Below are 16,389 nucleotides of genomic sequence, written 5' to 3'. Positions count from 1 at the left end.
ATTAGCTAGATAGATAGACAGATATGAGATAGATAGATAGATAGATAGATAGATAGAAAGATATGAGATAGATAGATATATATGAGATAGATAGATATGAGATAGATAGATAGATAGATAGACATGAGATAGATAGATAGATAGATAGATAGAAATATAGATATGAGATAGATAGATAGATAGATATTAGATAGATAGATAGATAGATAATATATAGATAGATATAGAGATGATATGTAGATAGATAGATAGATAGATAGATAGATAGATAGATATATAGATATGAGATAGATAGATAGATAGATAGATAGATAGATACTGTAGATATGAGATAGATAGACAGATATATATGCGATAGATTGATAGATATGAGATAGATAGATAGATAGATAGAAAGATAGATATGCGATACATAGATAGATATGAGATAGATAGATAGATAGATAGATCTGAGATATAGATAGATAGATATTAAATAGATAGATAGATATGAGATAGAAAGATAGATAGATAGAGAGATATGAGATACATAGATATATATATATATGAGACTATGAGATATATAGATAGATATGAGATATATAGATTGATATGAGATAGATAGATAGATAGATAGATAGATATGAGAAATATAGATAGATAGATATGAGATAGATAGATAGATAGATATGAGATATATAGATAGATAGATAGATAGATAGATAGATAGATAGATAGACATGAGATAGCTATATAGATAGATAAATAGATAGATAGATATGATATAGATAGATATGAGATAGCAAGATATGAGATAGATAGATGATAGATAGATATGAGATAGATAGATATATAGACATGAGATAGATAGATAGATAGATAGATATGAGATATATATATAGATAGATAGATAGATATTAGATAGATAGATAGATAATATATAGATAGATAGATATAGAGATGATATGTAGATAGATAGATATATAGATATGAGATAGATAGATAGACAGATAGATAGATAGATAGATAGTTAGATAGATACTGTAGATATGAGATAGATAGACAGATATATATGAGATAGATTGATAGATATGAGATAGATAGATAGAAAGAAAGAAAGAAAGATAGATATGAGATACATAGATAGATATGAGATAGATAGATAGATAGATAGATAGATAGATAGATATATAGATAGATAGAAAGATAGATATGAGAGAGATTAAGATAGATAGATAGATAGATAGATATTAAATAGATAGATAGATAGATATGAGCTAGAAAGATAGATAGATAGATAGATAGATAGATAGATAGATAGATAGATATGAGATACAAATATATATATGAGATAGATAGATTGCTATGAGATATATAGATAGATATGAGATATATAGATTGCTATGACATAGATAGATAGATAGATAGATAGATAGATAGATAGACATGAGATATATAGATAGATATGAGATAGATAGATACATATAAGATATATAGATAGATCGATAGATAGATAGACATGAGATAGATAGATATATAGATAGATAAATAGATAGATAGATATGATATAGATAGATATAAGATAGCTAGATATGAGATAGATAGATAGATGATAGATAGATAGATAGATAGATAGATATGAGATAGATAAATAGATAGATAGATAGATAGATATGAGATAGATAGATAGATAGATAGATAATGAAATATAGATAGATAGATAGATAGATAGATAGATAGATAGATAGACAGATAGATATGAGATAGATAGATAGATAGAGAGATATGAGATAGATAGATAGATAGATAGATATGAGATAGATAAATAGATATATAGATAGTAGGGGTGTGCACCGTCCACTTTTCGTGTTTTTTTTTTTTGGTTTTGGATCTGGATCTTTCTTCGTGTTTTGGATCTGGATTGGTTTTGCCAAAACCACCATTCCGTGTTTTGGGTTCTGGGTTTTGTGTTTTGGATCTGTATTTTTTTGAAAAAAAGCATAAAAACAGCTAAAATCACAGAATTTGTGGGTTTTTCTGCTCCTATGCTATTATTAACCTCAATAACCTTAATTTTCACTCATTTCCAGTGTTTTTATATCCAAAAGGTTGCACCGAGGTAGCTGGATGACTATGCTAAGAGATACGAGTGGGCGGCACAAACACGTGGTCCATCTAGGAGTGACACTGCAGTTTGAAAAACTAGGACCCAAACAGTACATAATTCAAAGAAAAAAAAGAGGTGCAAGATGGAATTGTCCTTGGGCCCTCCCACCCACCCTTATGTTGTATAAACTGGACATGCACAAACATTTAACAAACCAAACATTTCAGCGCCAGGGTCTGCCACACGACTGTGGCTGAAATGATTGGTTCGTTTGGGCCCCCACAAAACAAGCTGGCAATTAATCTGTCCCTGCACAAACTGGCTCTACGGAGGCAAGATGTCGTCCTCATCCTCCTCATCCACCGATTCCTCACCCTCTTCAGTGTTGTGTACATCCTCATCCTCACAGAGTATTAATTCGTCCCCGCTGGAATCCACAACCACAGGTCCCTCTGTACGTTCTGGAGGCTGGTCTCCCTGGAAGAGTTGATAATTAATTTTATGAACATCATCTTCTCCACATTTTGTGGAAGCAACCTCCTACGCCTTTCGCTGACTAGATTCCCGGCTGCACTAAACACTCTTTCGGAGTACACACTGGAGGGGGGGCAACTCAGGTAAAATAGAGCCAGTTTGTACAGGGACCTCCAAATTGCTTCTTTTTCCGGCCAGTACAGGTATGGACTGTCTGACATGCCTACTTGGATGCTGTCGCCGAAGTAATCCTTTAACAGACAGATGCACGCTTGTCGCTGCTGCTTTAAGGATGCAGGTGCGGCTACAGCCCACACACTTCACAAAGACAGAAAAAAAAGAAGAATTTTTTTATTGTTTGTGGAGCGCACTTTGAGGGTTACACCACCCTTTAACAGACAGACGCACGCTTGTCGCTGCTGCTTTGAGGATGCAAGTGCGGCTACAGCCCACACAATTCACAAAGTTAGAAAAAAAAAGAATTTTTTTATTGTTTGCGGAGCGCACTTTGAGGGTTACACCACCCTTTAACAGACAGACGCACGCTTGTCGCTGCTGCTTTAAGGATGCAGGTATGGCTACAGCCCACACGTTTCACAAAGACAGAAAAAAAAAGAAGTATATTTTTATTGTTTGTGGAGCACACTTTGAGGGTGTCACCACCCTTTAACAGACAGACGCACGCTTGTCGCTGCTGCTTTAAGAATGCAGGTGCGGCTACAGCCCACACATTTCACAAAGACAGAAAAAAAAGAAGAATATTTTTATTGTTTGTCGAGCGCACTTTGAGGGTTACACGACCCTTTAACAGACAGACGCACGCTTGTCGCTGCGGCTTTGAGGACAGTATCATATGCAGTGACAGTAGACTTGTCAGAAATTGTTGGCACGTCCTTCAGTCCGGACCAGATGTCCAAACCGTCCCTTGACTTATGACACAGGCGCACGCTTGGCGCTGCTACTGTGTTGATGCACGTGCGGCTACATCGCACACAAGTCACAAACACATAAAAAAAATAGTTTTTCATTTTTTGGAGCACTTTGAGGGTTACACCACCCTTTAACACAGATGCACGCTTGTCGCTGCTGCTTTGAGGATGCAAGTGTGGCTACAGCCCACAGAATTCACAAAGACAGAAAAAAAAAGAAGAATATTTTTATTGTTTGTGGAGCACACTTTGAGGGTTTCACCACCCTTTAGCAGACAGACGCACGCTTGTCGCTGCTGCTTTGAGGATGCATGTGGAATCTAGACGGGATTTGGAACCGGGGACACACTACCTCCATCAATTGTCTAAATCCCACTGCACTAATGGCGGATACCGGACGCACGTCTAACACCAACATAGCAGTCAAGGCCTCAGTTATACGTTTTGCTTCAGGATGATTGCTGTCGTACTTCATCCTCATCGCTAGGGACTGTTGGAGGGTCAATTGTTTAGTAAAAGTAGTGGTGTTCCTACTTCCTCTCTGGGATGATGAACAACTCCCAGCAGCAGCAACAGCACTAGGAGGAAATGGTTCTTGATCTTTCACTATTCTATTTTTATCGGAGAAAGTTTTGTCCTCCATTTTTGTTATATTGATATATACGTGGGCTAAGGCGCACACAAACACAGAAAATATTTTTTTATTTTTGCTGGAGAGTAGTGCACTTTGTGGGTTACACCACCCTTTAAGAAATGAGCCAGCCAGCTCTTTACTTATGGGACACAGGCGCACGCTTGGCGCTGCTCCTTTGTTGATGCACGTGCAGCCACAGTGCACACAATTCACAAACACATTTGGTTTGGAGTGTACTTTGGGGATTACTGCACCCTTTAACGGTCAAGCCAGCCGGCCCTTTACTTATGACACAGGCGCACGCTTGGCACTACTTTGTTGATGCACGTGCGGCTACTGTGCACACAATTCACAAACACAGAAAATATTTATTTATTTGGTTTGGAGTGTACTTTGGGGGTAACAGCACCCTTTAACAATCAAGCCAGCCGGCCCTTTACTTATGACACAGGCGCACGCTTGGCACTACTTTGTTGATGCACGTGCGGCTACTGAGCACACAATTCACAAACACAGAAAATATATATTTTTTTGGTTTGGACTGGAGTGTACTTTGGGGGATACAGCACCCTTTAATGGTCAAGCCAGCCGGCCCTTTACTTATGACACAGGCGCACGCTTGGCACTACTTTATTGATGCACGTGCGGCTACTGCGCATACAATTCACAAACACAGAAAATATTTTTTTTTTGGTTTGGACTGGAGTGTACTTTGGGGGTTACAGCACCCTTTAATGGTCAAGCCAGCCGGCCCTTTACTTATGACACAGGCGCACGCTTGGCACTACTTTATTGATGCACGTGCGGCTACTGCGCACACAATTCACAAACACAGAAAAAATATTATTTTTTTAGCACTTGGGGGGAGCACCCCTGATGGACAGAGCACCCCCTGGACAACACTACAGCACCCCTTTAGGACTGGGACACTGCACAGGACTTTGGAGTGGACACTATGGAGAACTGACTGCACAACACAGTCCAGCCAGCCCCTATGGACTTTGAAGCAGTGGACACAGCCCCTATTAACAACAGCAGCACAGCACAACACAGCCAGCCCCTATGGACTTTGAAGTAGTGGACACAGCCCCTATGGACAACAGCAGCACAGCGCAACACAGCACAGCACAACACTACTCTGCACTACACTACACTACACAGCCCAGCCAGCCCTAACTCCCACCCTCCCTCTTCACTGCCCACAGCCGAGTGAGAAAATGGCGCCGACGCGGGTACCTTATATAGGATCCAAAACCCGCGAGAACCGGAAGGCGGGATGATGACGTTTTGCCTCGATTTCAGATCCGAGTCAGGCGGGAAAAGTCGAGCCTGACTCGGATCTGCCTCGGATCAGGGGTGCTCGGGGGGGTTTGGATTTCAGAAATCCGAACCCGCTCACCCCTAATAGATAGATAGATAGATAGGTAGACAGATATGAGATAGATAGATAGATAGATAGAAAGATAGATAGATAGATAGATAGATAGATACTGTAGATATGAGATAGATAGACAGATATATATGAGATAGATTGATAGATATGAGATAGATAGATAGAAAGATAGATATGAGATACATAGATAGATATGAGATAGATAGATAGATAGATAGATAGATAGATAGATAGATAGATACTGTAGATATGAGTTAGATAGACAGATATATATGAGATAGATTGATAGATATGAGATTGATAGATAGATAGATAGATAGATAGAAAGATAGATATGAGATACATAGATAGATATGAGATAGATAGATAGATAGATAGATAAATAGATAGATAGATATGAGATAGAGATAGATAGATAGATAGATAGATAGATAGATAGATAGATAGATAGATAGATAGATAGATAGATAGATAGATATTAAATAGATAGATAGATATGAGATAGAAAGATAGATAGATAGATAGATAGATAGATAGATAGATAGATAGATGAGATACAAAGATATATATGAGATAGATAGATTGATGTGAGATATATAGATAGATATGAGATATATAGATTGATATGAGATAGATAGATAGATAGATAGATAGATAGACATGAGATATATAGATAGATATGAGATAGATAGATATAAGATATATAGATATATAGATAGATAGATAGATAGATATGAGATAGATAAATAGATAGATAGATAGATAGATATGAGATAGATAGATAGATAGATAATGAGATAGAGATAGATAGATAGATAGATAGATAGATAGATAGATAGATAGATAGATAGATATGAGATAGATAGATAGATAGATAGATATATAGAGAGATATGAGATAGATAGATATGAGATAGATAAATAGATAGATAGATAGATAGACAGATATGAGATAGATAGATAGATAGATATGAGACAGATAGATAGAAAAATAGAAAGATAGATAGAAATGACATAGATAGATAGAAATGAGATAGATAGATAGATAGATAGATGTATAGATAGATATGAGATGGATAGATAGATAGATAGAAATTAGATAGATAGATTGATAGATAGATATGAGATATAGATAGATAGATAGATAGATAGATAGATAGATAGATAGATAGATAGATAGATAGATAGATATGTAGATAGACATGAGATAGATAGATAGATAGATAGATATGAGATAGGTAGATAGATAGATAGATAGATAGATAGATAGCTAGATAGATAGATAGACAAGAGATAGTTAGATAGATAGATAGATAGATAGATAGATATGAGATAGATGGATAAATAGATATGAGATAGATAGATAGATTGATAGATAGATAGATAGAAATGAGATAGATAGATAGATAGATAGATAGATACAGAGCCGGCCCTAGGCATAAGCATTATAAGCAAATGCCTAGGGTGACTTGCATGCCTAGGGGCATTCCAGGGCTCTGACGCTGCCGTGATCGGAGCTCAGCTCCAATGTGGCAATGGTCAGTCGGTAACTTTGACCATGACCGTGAGCTAGGTCAGAATGAGCTTCTGCACAGAAGCTCCTTCTGGCTACAGGAGGAGACAAGACGGCAGCGGGGAGAGACTCAGGAGGATTCAGTTGGTGAGGGAGAGGAGGAGAAGCACCCAGCGGCCGGTGCCCATCTCCAGCACAGCACATCCTCTGTCAGGCTCCACATTCTCCAGTGAGGAGAGAGATACAGAATCATCTCGGATGCTTCCAATCACAGGTCAGCATGACCAGGGCGGGAATCAGTTGAACTGGTCTGGTCCTCATGATCCCTGCTCAGTATGACAGCAGAGCAGACTTGAGATGCCAAGGAGTTTAACGTGGTAAATGTCACTGGGCAATTTTATAAAGCTGAGAGTGGAGCATGAGTATTGTACCTGCATATGATGCTCACATAGGTAAAGTTGTGTGTCACTAGTGAGATGCCATGGGGCAGGGGGTGGATGTGTGTTTTGGAAGGGAGTCACAGCAGTCTGGCAGGGATAATTCCTAGACTTGCTGAGCCGCTGCCTGTCAACGAGGACTTCCCCTCTCTAGCCTGTGCTGCTCACCTTGTCTGCAGCATGACACAATAAAGGAAGGGTCTCTCAGGGCATGGTGGTGCCCCCCTGATGGTGCTGTCAGTGCACCCCAATACACTACACCCTCCTAAGTGCATGAGAAGGAAAACTGGACGCGTTCCATACGGTACACACCTCATTTCCTCCTCTTGGAACGCACATCAGTGGGTTACCTAGGATACCAGTGTGTACTCCCAGTAACCATCAGAGCGTCTCCAGATCACTCTACATCGGTTGTCAAGGAACGAAAGTAATCTTATTAAATATTCAGTGTCCACTACTACACAGTTACCACTATAACCCGCTAGTTAGACAGATCACTACAATCTAGTTTAGCACTAAACATAATAATCTTCCCATATCAGTGATCTCATAATGGTACTGATCATACATTACTGTCAGCACAAACAGTACATTACAAGCATAAAGTACATAGTGACCTATAGACACAATCACCACAATAAGATAGATAGATAGATAGATAAATATGAGATAGACAGATAGATAGATAGATAGATAGATAAATAGATGGATAGATATAGATAGATAGATAGATAGATAGATAGATAGATAGATAGATATGAGATAAATAGGTAGATAGATAGATAGATAGATAGATAGATAGATAGACAGATTTGAGATCGATATATAGAAGATAGATAGATAGATAGATAGATAGATAGATAGATAGAAATGAGATAGATAGATAGATAGATAGATAGATAGATAGATAGATATGAGATAAATAGGTAGATAGATAGAAAGATAGACAGATATGAGATAAATAGGTAGATAGAGAGATAGATAGATATGGGATAGATAGATAAATAGATAGATATGAGATAGATAGATAGATAGATAGATAGATAGATAGACAGTTTAATACTATAATTATATATATATATATATATATATATATTGTGATAGGATCACTGGTAAAGTGGTCTGTGACAGGGACATTTATCCCAGATTCCTGTCTTATGTGTTTTAAATCCCCAGGAGAAAGTCTGCAGTGTAACAGGCTTGAGTCTCGGCTTTTTGAAAAGCCGGTTTGGGAACTGGGGGTTGTGGGTGAGAGGAGAGGGAGGGCTACACCCATGGCCACTCCAGGTTTTGGTTCTCGCAGCCTGGTAACAGGCTTGATTGGGTTCCCACGTGAGGGTGGCCAATATAAGCCTAGTGTGTTGAGGGCTGATTGTCTCACCTGGGAGAGCAGACAGGGAGTTTGCTCAGAGACACTTGAAAACCTAACTGTGAGTGTTGTGCTGTGCCCTTGTTGCTGGTGAGGGCATTAGGCCCTGCCAGGTTCTGGTAGTGAGGGAACTACCTGTGAAGTTAGTGCCCTGACAGGGCTAGGATTTATGTTTATGTTTTCTTTATGTTATTTCTGACATTGTACAATAGAGACTGGTGACGACCAGCTTGTACTTGCATCCAGACTGGTGTGCTGCTTCCCTCCTGCTGTGTGTGTGTGTAAGGAAGGAGTCCTCTACCCAGGAGAGGGACCCCCTAACCTAACTGTGTCACAATATGGTGGAGAATGCGGGCACCCACACACACTGAACTTGCAGCAAGAGGAAAACTTTCCATTTAAAAATTAAAGGGACAGACACCCAATTTGTGAGTGTGGAAATAACACTGTGTCCTTGGAGTCCCATAGAGGAGGCATCAGCCAATGCTCAGAGAGGCAAGGTTCAGCTTCCAATCTACACCCCAGTACAAAATGGAGGAAATTATTAAGGCCTTGCTCCAAGCTACAGCAGCTCAGCAGGAAGCTACCAGGGCTCAGCAGGAGACTAACAAACTTCAGCAGGAATCCGCCAGGCAACAACAGGTCACCCTTGAGGAAACCCACCAGGCCTTAGCGGAAAACAGCCAGGCCATAAGAGAGGTGGTACAGCACCTGGTCGCCCGGCCCAGAGATGTTAATACTGGTCCTCCCACCACTACTCACTCCGTACGAGCCAGTCACTTCCTCCAAGAGATGACTTTGGGCGATGATGTGGAGGCCTATCTCGCCGCATTTGAAAGAACGGCCGAAAGGGAGAGTTGGCCACAGGAGCAGTGGGCAAGTCTGGTGGCACCTTTTTTGTCTGGGGAGCCACAAAAAGCATATTTCGACTTATGCCTGGCTGATACCAAGGACTATAAAAAACTAAAACAGGAGATCCTAACTCGCTTGGGAGTCACCACCTTTGTTCGTGCCCAACGGGTCCACCGCTGGGAGTTCCATAGGGACAAGCCTCCACGTTCACAGATGCATGACCTCGTCCATCTGTCCTCAAAATGGCTACAGCCCGAGACGCTGACGGGACCACAGATTGTGGAAAGGGTCATGATGGACCGGTACCTGCGATCATTACCTGTGACTCTGCGCAAGTGGGTGAGCCATGCAGACCCTAAGTCCGCAGACCAGTTGGTCGAGCTGGTGGAGAGGTACGTGGCAGCTGAGGAGCTGATGAGTATGCCCCACCGAGCCCCGATGGCGCACCGGTGAACTCCCACAGACACTGGTAAGACTGTTCCAGGGGAGAAGGGTGCTGGGCGGTGGAATGTACCTAAGACTGAGGGTGTAGAACCTGGAGACAGGCCTGACAGGCCAGGAAGGTTCTTACCCCGTAAACGACTAGACATTAATATGACTCAGTGTTTCCGATGTGGTGGCTTCGGCCATATTGCCGCTAATTGTTCACTTACAACTGAACCTATGCAATGTGATACTGCTCATGTCTACCGCAGGGGGTCTTTCTTTGCACAGACAGCCTGTACGGCTGACCGGCAGGCTGAGACTGATAAGCACATGTGTGTACTCACTGTAGATGGCAACCGAGTAGAGGCACTATTAGACTCTGGTAGCTTGGTGACACTTATAAAAGCTGAGCTGGTGAACCCCTTGAGGCATACAGGGAAAACTGTTGGTGTGACCTGCATACATGGGGATACTCGATATTATGTTACTGCCGAGGTGAACATCGAGACACCATGTGGCTCTGCTATAGTTTCTGTGGGTTTGGTGCATGGTCTGGTGTACGATGCAATATTGGGGAGAGACTTTGCTCACTTCTGGAAGTTGTGGGAAAGCCGTTTTGTTCCAGAGATGAACAACCCCGATCCATTTGAGAAGGTTGTCGATGTAGTGGAGGAGGGAGTTTCTTCTGAGTCAGAGTTATTCCCTTTTTCTACTATGGTTGGCGAACTAGAGAATGCGGAACGTGACGGTGGCCCGCCAACTGATGTGCCTCCCATTGAGGTGGGAAGTGTTGTTGGGCCAGGTGATCGTCTGCCTGATTTAGAGGTCAGAAGAGAGGTCTTTGCCATGGAGCAGTTGAATGACCCTACTTTGGTAAAAGCCAGGGAGAATGTAAAAGTAGTTGATGGTAAACCCGTAGACCCTGATAGTCCTTTGTCCTATCCCCACATGGCAATGTGTCAGGATTTGTTATATCAGGTGACTAAGAAGGGGGAAGATATTGTGGAACAACTAATAGTTCCCAAAGCCTACAGAAGAACAGTGTTGGATCTGGCCCATGGTCATATAATGGCAGGCCATCTAGGGGTAGAGAAAACCACTGAGCGAATAATGCAGAGGTTTTTCTGGCCCGGGCTTCATAAAGAGGTGTCTGACTTTTGCGCATCCTGCCCTGAGTGTCAGTATCATGCTCCCAGGCCACATTTTAAGGGTCCACTAGTTCCATTGCCTATTATAGAGGTGCCATTTGAAAGAATAGCGATGGATTTGGTTGGACCCTTAATGAAGTCTGCCAGGGGACACCAGTATATTCTGGTCATAATGGATTACGCTACCAGGTACCCAGAAGCGATCTCGTTGCGCAATACGTCAACCAAGCCCATTGCCAGAGAGCTAGTTCATGTCTTTAGCAGGCTGGGTATACCCAAGGAGATACTAACTGACCAGGGTACACCGTTTATGTCAAAAGTCATGAAAGAGTTATGTCGCCTGTTCAAAATTGAACAGTTAAGAACTTCGGTTTATCACCCCCAAACCGATGGGCTGGTCGAGAGGTTTAACAAGACGTTAAAACACATGCTTAGGAAAGTGGTCGACAAGGATGGTAGGGATTGGGATTACTTATTGCCGTATTTATTGTTGGCCATAAGAGAAGTTCCCCAGTCCTCCACCGGGTTTTCACCCTTCGACTTGTTGTATGGGAGACACCCAAGGGGGTTACTAGACATTGCCAAAGAGACATGGGAGGGGCAGTCTAGTCCTTACAAAACGGTGATTGAGTATGTTTCTCAAATGCAGGAGAGAATTGCTGCGGTAGTGCCGATAGTGAGAGAGCACCTGGAACAGGCTCAACAGGCACAGCAGAGGGTATACAACCGCAATGCTCGGTTACGCAGCTTTGCTCCTGAGGGCAGAGTGTTAGTATTGGTTCCCACTGTGGAAAATAAACTTTTGGCTAAATGGCAAGGGCCCTTTGAAATCTTAGAAAGAGTGGGGCAGGTCAATTACAAAGTTTGCCAGCCGGGGAAAAGAAAGCCGGAACAGATATACCATATAAATCTGTTAAAGCCCTGGAAAGATAGAACGGCACTGTCGGCCGTCCGAGCCCCTCCAGTAAATCCAGGGCCCTTAGTTCCCGAAGTGACAGTGGCAAAAACCCTGTCGACAATTCAACAACAAGAAGTCAAGGAGTTTCTGATCAGAAATAGGGTGCTGTTCTCTGACGTACCTGGGAAAACCTCGGTCATTAAACATGACATCATCACTGACCCAGGGGTTAAAGTTAATCTAAAGCCCTATAGGTTGCCAGAAGCACAAAGAGAATCGGTGTTGAAAGAAATTAAAAATATGCTAGAGTTAGGAGTTATTGAAGAATCACATAGTGAATGGTCAAGTCCCATTGTGTTGATTCCAAAGCCCGACGGGAGTGTGCGTTTCTGCAATGACTTCCAAAAGTTGAACAGTGTTTCAAAATTCGATGCCTACCCGATGCCAAGAGTGGATGAATTGATTGAGAGGCTAGGGACGGCAAGGTATTTAACCACTCTTGACCTAACCAAAGGGTATTGGCAAGTACCATTAACCGAGAGCGCCAAGCAAAAGACAGCTTTTTCAGCGCCAGAGGGCTTGTTTCAGTACAAGATGTTGCCCTTCGGGCTACATGGGGCACCTGCTACCTTCCAAAGAATGATGGACAGGATTCTAAGTCCCCATAGACAGTATTCTGCTGCTTATCTGGATGACGTGGTCATTCATAGTCCTGAATGGCACTTACCCTCACTTACCCAGGGTTCAAGCAGTTTTGGACTCCATCTATAAGGCAGGTTTGACAGCCAAACCAAAAAAGTGTTGTCTAGGCATGGAGGAAGTAAAATATCTGGGATACACCATTGGCAGAGGCCTGATAAAGCCTCGGCTCAATAAAGTTGATGCCATACAAAACTGGCCACGGCCTCTGAATAAGAAGCAGGTGAGAGCCTTCTTGGGAATTACGGGGTACTACAGGAGGTTTATACCCAACTTTGCCACCATGGCAGTCCCACTGACTAACCTGACCAAAGGCAAACAAAAAGTCATGGTAGAATGGAGTCCTGAGGCGGAGAAAGCTTTTCAGGAGTTGAAAGTAGCGTTGTGTTCCCAACCAGTCCTGATGACTAATAATTTTGAAAGGGAATTCATAGTACAAACCGATGCATCAGAAGTAGGTATAGGAGCGGTCCTGTCCCAGAACAAGGAGGGTGAGGAACACCCTATTTTCTATCTAAGTAGAAAGTTGAATGTACATGAGAGAAACTATGCCACAGTGGAGAAGGAGGCGTTGGCCATAAAGTGGGCATTAGAGGCTCTCAGGTACTACTTGGTTGGAAGAAAGTTCAAATTGATCACTGACCATGCCCTTTGAAGTGGATGTATGGAAATAAGGACAGTAATGCGAGAATTACGAGATGGTTCTTGGTGTTCCGAACTTTAAAATTTTCAGTGGAACACAGGCCAGGGGGCCTGTTGTTTAATGCAGACGCGTTGTCACGCGTTCATTGTTTGGGGGCTTCAGTTGTTCCGCCCCATAGGTCGAAACAAGGGGGGGATATGTGATAGGATCACTGGTAAAGTGGTCTGTGACAGGGACATTTATCCCAGATTCCTGTCCTATGTGTTTTAAATCCCCAGGAGAAAGTCTGCAGTGTAGCAGGCTTGAGTCTCAGCTTTTTGAAAAGCCGGTTTGGGACATGGGGGTTGTGGGGGAGAGGAGAGGGAGGGCTCCACCCACGGCCACTCCAGGTTTTGGTTCTCACAGCCTGTAACAGGCTTGATTGGGTTCCCACCTGAGGGTGGCCAATATAAGCCTCGTGTGTTGAGGGCTGATTGTCTCACCTGGGAGAGCAGACAGGGAGTTTGCTCAGAGACACTTGAAACCTAACTGTGAGTGTTGTGCTGTGCCTTGGTTGCTGGTGAGGGCATTAGGCCCTGCCAGGTTCTGGTAGTGAGGGAACTACCTATAAAGTTAGTGCCCCGACAGGGCTAGGATTTATGTTTATGTTTTCTTTATGTTATTTCTGACATTGTACAATAAAGACTGGCGCCGACCAGCTTGAACTTGCATCCAGACTGGTGTGCTGCTTCCCTGCTGCTGTGTGTGTGTGTAAGGAAGGAGTCCTCTACCCAGGAGAGGGACCCCCTAACCTAACTGTGTCACAATATATATATATATATATATATATATATATATATATATTAGGGGTGAGCGGGTTCGGATTTCTGAAATCCGAACCCCCCCGAGCCCCCCCGATCCGAGTCCGATCCGAGTCAGGCCCGACTTTTCCCGCCTGACTCGGATCTGAAATCGAGGCAAAACGTCATCATCCCGCCTTCCAAGTCTCGCGGGTTTTGGATCCTATATAAGGTACCCGCGTCGGCGCCATTTTCTCACTCGGCTGTGGACAGTGAAGAGGGAGGGTGGGAGTTAGGGCTGTGTAGTGTAGTGTAGTGTAATGTAGTGTAGTGCTGCTGTTGTCCACTACTTCAAAGTCCATAGGGGTTGGCTGTGTTGTGCTGTGCTGCTGTTGTTAATAGGGGCTGTGTCCACTACTTCAAAGTCCATAGGGGCTGGCTGGACTGTGTTGTGCAGTCAGTTCTCCATAGGGGCTGTGTCCACTCCAAAGTCCTGTGCAGTGTCCCAGTCCTAAAGGAGTGCTGTAGTGTTGTCCAGGGGGTGCTCTGTCCATCAGGGGTGCTCCCCCCAAGTGCTAAAAAAATAATATATTTTCTGTGTTTGTGAATTGTGTGCGCAGTAGCCGCACGTGCATCAACAAAGTAGTGCCAAGCGTGCGCCTGTGTCATAAGTAAAGGGCCGGCTGGCTTGACCGTTAAAGGGTGCTGTAACCCCCGAAAGTACACTCCAGTCCAAACCAAAAAAAAATTATTTTCTGTGTTTGTGAATTGTGTGCGCAGTAGCCGCACGTGCATCAACAAAGTAGTGCCAAGCGTGCGCCTGTGTCATAAGTAAAGGGCCGGCTGGCTTGACCGTTAAGGGTGCTGTAACCCCCGAAAGTACACTCCAGTCCAAACCAAAAAAAAAATTATTTTCTGTGTTTGTGAATTGTGTGCGCAGTAGCCGCACGTGCATCAACAAAGTAGTGCCAAGCGTGCGCCTGTGTCATAAGTAAAGGGCCGGCTGGCTTGACCGTTAAGGGTGCTGTAACCCCCGAAAGTACACTCCAGTCCAAACCAAAAAAAAAATTATTTTCTGTGTTTGTGAATTGTGTGCGCAGTAGCCGCACGTGCATCAACAAAGTAGTGCCAAGCGTGCACCTGTGTCATAAGTAAAGGGCCGGCTGGCTTGACCGTTAAGGGTGCTGTAACCCCCGAAAGTACACTCCAGTCCAAACCAAAAAAAAAATTATTTTCTGTGTTTGTGAATTGTGTGCGCAGTAGCCGCACGTGCATCAACAAAGTAGTGCCAAGCGTGCGCCTGTGTCATAAGTAAAGGGCCGGCTGACTTGACCGTTAAAGGGTGCTGTAACCCCCAAAGTACGCTCCAGTCCAAACCAAAAAAAAAATTATTTTCTGTGTTTGTGAATTGTGTGCGCAGTAGCCGCACGTGCATCAACAAAGTAGTGCCAAGCGTGCGCCTGTGTCATAAGTAAAGGGCCGGCTGGCTTGACCGTTAAAGGGTGCTGTAACCCCCGAAAGTACACTCCAGTCCAAACCAAAAAAAAATTATTTTCTGTGTTTGTGAATTGTGTGCGCAGTAGCCGCACGTGCATCAACAAAGTAGTGCCAAGCGTGCACCTGTGTCATAAGTAAAGGGCCGGCTGGCTTGACCGTTAAGGGTGCTGTAACCCCCGAAAGTACACTCCAGTCCAAACCAAAAAAAAAATTATTTTCTGTGTTTGTGAATTGTGTGCGCAGTAGCCGCACGTGCATCAACAAAGTAGTGCCAAGCGTGCGCCTGTGTCATAAGTAAAGGGCCGGCTGGCTTGACCGTTAAAGGGTGCTGTAACCCCCAAAGTACACTCCAGTCCAAACCAAAAAAAAAATTATTTTCTGTGTTTGTGAATTGTGTGCGCAGTAGCCGCACGTGCATCAACAAAGTAGTGCCAAGCGTGCGCCTGTGTCATAAGTAAAGGGCCGGCTGGCTTGACCGTTAAAGGGTGCTGTAACCCCGAAAGTACACTCCAGTCCAAACCCAAAAAAAATTATTTTCTGTGTTTGTGAATTGTGTGCGCAGTAGCCGCACGTGCATCAACAAAGTAGTGCCAAGCGTGCGCCTGTGTCATAA

General features: G+C 43.1%; 1 protein-coding gene across 5 annotated transcripts in view; it reads right to left on the bottom strand.

Moving 5' to 3' along the window:
* LOC148474547 (beta-1,3-galactosyltransferase 5-like) overlaps nucleotides 1-16,389 on the bottom strand; it is a 207,533-nt gene that overhangs the window by 149,030 nt on the left and 42,114 nt on the right. The window contains exon 2 of one of the 5 annotated variants that reach the window (XM_088458439.1): nucleotides 2,461-2,563. The exons of the other annotated variants lie outside the window; for them this stretch is intronic. Within the exon in view, the coding sequence (XP_088314565.1) occupies nucleotides 2,461-2,487 (27 nt within the window). The 5' untranslated portion in view covers nucleotides 2,488-2,563. The remainder of the gene's footprint in view (nucleotides 1-2,460; nucleotides 2,564-16,389) is intronic. 5 annotated transcript variants of the gene reach the window in all.

This window comes from Taudactylus pleione, unplaced genomic scaffold, assembly GCF_031769625.1.
Source record: "Taudactylus pleione unplaced genomic scaffold, aTauple2 ptg000833l, whole genome shotgun sequence".
NCBI lineage: Eukaryota > Metazoa > Chordata > Amphibia > Anura > Myobatrachidae > Taudactylus > Taudactylus pleione.
The sequence above is the reverse complement of the archived record's forward strand: the minus strand, read 5'-3'. Positions and strand labels throughout refer to the sequence as shown.